General features: G+C 45.4%; 1 protein-coding gene across 1 annotated transcript in view; it reads left to right on the top strand.

The window, feature by feature from the left end:
- LOC126982213 (zwei Ig domain protein zig-8-like) overlaps nt 1-1,617 on the top strand; it is a gene marked incomplete at its 5' end in the record, with an annotated part of 12,672 nt that extends 11,055 nt beyond the window's left edge. The window contains 1 exon segment of the mRNA XM_050834112.1: nt 166-1,617. Within this exon segment, the coding sequence (XP_050690069.1) occupies nt 166-284 (119 nt within the window).
- Between the last annotated feature and the right edge of the window lie 3,383 nt (nt 1,618-5,000).

Below are 5,000 nucleotides of genomic sequence, written 5' to 3'. Positions count from 1 at the left end.
AGAGAGAGAGAGAGAGAGACACGGCCCAGAGCAAAGCCGGGAGATAACGAAAATCATGTACGTCTACACACACACACACGTACACAGAGCGAGAGAGAGAGAGAGCGAGAGAAGCTTAACCTGTCCATGCTGTAATGCTGAACTATTTCTGCCTCTGTCACGCAGCCGAGGAGCCCGCAGCGATGCATACCAGTCGGGGCTGCATGGGTCTTCCTGCTGGCTCCCTACTGCCCCTCGCCCTCCTGCTGTCCTCCCTGCTGCTACGAGGGGAGTGGGTCACCTAGACACGCCCAGCAGCCCAAGGTTCGAGCCCCGCTGTTCCCCCGTTTCTGTGAGAGGTAACGCCGCAGCTGCTGTCTCATCACGGCTCTCATAATCCTGCTGGTGCTGTGCGTGTGCTGTGTGTGTGCTGTGTGTGTATTCCCAGCGCGTGGAGGCAGCGAGGTGAAGTGAAGATGGTGGCGATAGTGGTGGTGGTGGTGGTTTGATTTGCTGTGTTGTGGGGAATAGTTGTGGTGAAGGTGGTATTGGTGATTATTATACACTGGTGCCAGCGGTGGGATAGCCTGGTGCGCCTAGGCTGGTGAAGGCGGCGATGTGAAGTGAAGTGGCGGTTTGATTTGCTGTGTTGTGGGGAATCGTTGTGGTGGTGAAGGTGGTGGTGGTGGTGATTACAATACACTGGTGGCAGCGGTGGGATAGACCCGCGAGCCTCGACTGGTGCAGAAACTGGTGGAAGCGGTGGTGATTGTGGTGGTGGTGGTGGTTGTAGTGATTACAATACACTGGTGCCAGCGGTGGGATACACTGGTGAGCCTCGACTAGTGAAGAAACTGATGGAAGCGGTGGTGATAGTGGTGGTGGTGGTGGTTTCATATGCTGTGTTGTAGGTTGTGGTGGTGGTGGTGGTTGTAGTGATTGCAATAAACTGGTGCCAGCGGTGGGATAGACCAGTGAGCCTCGACAGGTGCAGATAGACAGGTGGAAGCGGTAGTGATAGACCCGTGAACCTAAAGTGGCCATATGACACTGGCTTGAACGGTTAGTGGTGAGGAGGAACTGGAGGGTGAGGTTGGTGGGAGTATATTGGTGAAAGCGATGGTGATGGAACGGTGAGGCTTAAATGGTGAGGTCATAAAGGTGGTGCCGGTGGGACTGAGCGGTCGGGATAGTGGTTGAGGTAAAGTGGTGGGGATTTACTGGCGAAACAAGTCGAGGAATAATGGAGCGGATATGGAGCGGCGTTACAAGGGCGGCAGTGGTCGAGGTGGTGGAGGTGAAAGCGTTAGGGTACAGGTGTGACGCTGCAGGGAGAGAGGACACGATGGGTAAAAAGGCTTCTAGGGATGTGTCGCCGGTGAACATGGAAAGGCAGAGGTGCAGCGGTAGTGGCCGAGGTGGAATGCAAATACAGGGTTACAATGCCAGCAGAAAAGATAGAGAGAGAGAAATACACTGGTGCAAGAGGTGGAATGACTTTGAAGGCCGAGGAGGAATACACTGGTGCCAGGAGTGGGATTACATTGGTGGCAGAGAACAAATACACTGGTGGAAGGACTTGGATTCCATAGGCGGTGGAGGAAGTAAATTGATGCAAGCGGTGGAATTACATAGGTGGGAGAGGAGGAAGTACGCAGGTGAAAGGAGTGAAATTACTTTGGTGGTATAGGAGGAATACACTGGTGTCAGGAGTGGGATTACATTGGTGGAAGAGAAGAAATATACTGGTGGCAGGACTTGGATTCCATAGGTGGTGGAGGAGGAAGCAAAATGGTGCCAGCGGTGGAATTACATAGGTGGGAGAGGAGGAAGTACGCAGGTGAAAGGAGTGAAATTACTTTGGTGGTATAGGAGGAATACGCTGGTGGCAGGGCTTGGATTCCATAGGCGGTGGAGGAAGTAAAATGATGCAAGCGCTGGAATTACATTGATGATAGAGGAGGCAGTACAATGGTGGAAGGAATGCAATTACTTTGGTGGTATAGGAGGAATACACTGGTGGCAGCCGTGGGATTACATCGGCGGCAGCGGACCGAATATACGGGTGATCGCGCTGGGATACTTATGCGGGGTTACAGTGGAGGCGGCGGCGGCGGCGGCGGCGGTGCTGGTGGAGACGGTGGAGGAGGTGGTAGCGGCCGTGGTGGTGGTGGGATACGCGTGTCTGTGCGGAATCAATGTAATCTTGCGGGAGGGAAAACGCGTCTACGATGAGATTTGCAACAGCCTCGCCTCCGCCTGGGCTGCATTTTACCTCCCCCTTGTGTGCGTGTGTGTCTGAGTGTGTGTGTGTGTGTATGTGTGTGTGTGTGTCGGTCCGTAGCCCACCTGAGCGCACCGGGCCACAAAGACAGCCAGGTAAATGAGATAAAGAAATGAAAGGGAAGGTGGAGGGAGAAAATTAATGGGAAAAAACAGACACAATGCGGGAATTGGGAGATAGAACGCACAGGGTAATTGAAAAGAAAATTGAATGAGGGCTTAAAAATATAATATAAAAGAACAAGGAAGGGAGAGGACGGAGGGAGGGCGAGAGGAGAAGGAAGATAACTATAAATAGCGAGTTGTTTTTATATCCGTTAGGGAAGGAGGAAGAGGAAGGAAGCGATAATAAAAGAGATAAAGACAACCTGGAATGGGGCGAATATTGTCGAGTGCAAAATGGAGTGTCAAAACAACAATAACATCAACAGCAAGGACAATAACAGCAGATTCTACGTGTTACTATTAAAGGCCCTCGGTGTTGTGTGTAAAAGTGTAGTGTGTTCTGTAACGTGGCTCATACTACTACTACTACTACTACTACTACTACTACCACTACTACTACTACTACTACTACTACTACTACTACTACTGCAACTATTCCTTCTTCCACTCCTATCCTCCTCTACTTTTCAATCTTACTACTACTGCTACTTCAACTATTCCTACTACTACTACTACTACTACTACTACTACTACTACTACTACTACTTCTATTTAATCTCCTATCCTTCTCTTCCTTCGAATCTCACTACTATTGCAATTTCAACTATTTCTACTACTACTACTACTACTACTACTACTACTACTACTACTATTCTCGTCTTCCCATTCCTACTCTTTCTTACCATACTACCACTACTACTACTACTACTACTACTACTACTACTACTGCTTAACTCTTTTCTTTCTTCCTTAACAGACCAAGACGTGAAGTTAAGACCAATTAGTTAAGCTCAAGCACTAAAGTTTGAGCTGATGGTGATGGTGATGATGATGATGATGATGATAGTGAAGGTGGTGATAGTGATGTGGTGACTGTGACTTATGGCGAAGGTGATGATGGTGACGATATACTGTTCTTAGTGGTGTTGACGCTATTGAATGGTGATGAAAATGGTGATGATGGTGTTGATGGTGACTATATACTGTTCTTAGTGGTGTTGACGCTATTGAATGGTGATGAAATGGTGATGATGGTGTTGATGGTGACTATATACTGTTCTTAGTGGTGTTGACGCTATTGAATGGTGATGAAATGGTGATGATGGTGTTGATGGTGACTATATACTGTTCTTAGTGGTGTTGACGCTATTGAATGGTGATGAAATGGTGATGATGGTGTTGATGGTGACTATATACTGTTCTTAGTGGTGTTGACGCTATTGAATGGTGATGAAATGGTGATGATGGTGATGATGGTGATGATGGTGTTGATGGTGACTATATACTGTTCTTAGTGGTGTTGACGCTATTGAATGGTGATGAAAATGGTGATGATGATGGTGATGATGGTGACTATATACTGTTCTTAGTGGTGTTGACGCTATTGAATGGTGATGAAATAGTGATGATGGTGTTGATGGTGACTATATACTGTTCTTAGTGGTGTTGACGCTATTGAATGGTGATGAAAATGGTGTTGATGGTGATGATGGTGATGATGGTGACGATATACTGTTCTTAGTGGTATTGACGCTATTGAATGGTGATGAAAATGGTGTTGATGGTGATGATGGTGACTATATACTGTTCTTTGTGGTGTTGACGCTATTGAATGGTGATGAAATGGTGATGATGATGGTGTTGATGGTGACACTATACACAACAACGATGAAAAAAAAACAATAAAAAAATGTGGAAAAAAATAAATGAGTCTTGAAAATAAAGTAAAATAAAGATGTCATTTCTATACCTATTATTATTATTATTATTATTATTATTATTATTATTATTATTATTATTATTATTATTATTATTATACGAAAACAAGAAAAATCAAAACAAACAACATTGATAATCTATACATGTGCCATACCCCCCTCCCCCCTACCTCCTCCTCCTCCTCCTCCTCCTCCTCCTCTTCTTCTCACCTGTCTTACTCCTCTTCAAACCTCCTAAACAAAAGACAATGGTATACCACTCAACACCTCCTCCTCCTCCTCCTCCTCCTCCTCCTCTACCCGGAAAGCTACAATACATCACGATTCAAGACCTCCTTCACTCATCCTGTTGTTGTTGTTGTTGTTGTTGTTTATGTTGGTGTTGTAAATACAGTCTTAAGGACCCGTCGACAAGAGGCTGAATCTTGTGTGTGTTTTGTATAATACTTGTACAGTACGCCCCCTCCCTTGCCCCCTCACCCCCCGACTCTCTCTCTCTCTCTCCCTCTTCCCTTTCCTCTTCCTCCTTTTCTGACACCTCAAAAATCATCCTTCATTTTCTTCGTTTTCTTCTTTTTTTGTTTTCGTTTTTATTATTTTTCTTCTTATTTTTTTTCTTCTTCCTCTTCCTCCTCCTCTTCCTCTTCCTCAAAAAAAACATAATTCTTCTTTTTTCTTTTCGTTTTTATTATTTTCCTCCTTATTTTCTTCTTCTTCTTCTTCTTTTTCTTCTTCTTCTTCTTCTTCTTCTTCTTCTTCTTCTTCTCTTCCTCAAAAAAACATCATTCTTTTTTTTCTTCTTTTTCGTTTTCATACTTTTTTTTCTTCTTCTTTCGCCAATTCCTCTTCCTCTTC

Source organism: Eriocheir sinensis, chromosome 50 (genome assembly GCF_024679095.1).
Source record: "Eriocheir sinensis breed Jianghai 21 chromosome 50, ASM2467909v1, whole genome shotgun sequence".
Classification (NCBI taxonomy): domain Eukaryota; kingdom Metazoa; phylum Arthropoda; class Malacostraca; order Decapoda; family Varunidae; genus Eriocheir; species Eriocheir sinensis.
This window is presented reverse-complemented; position numbering and strand designations above follow the sequence as displayed.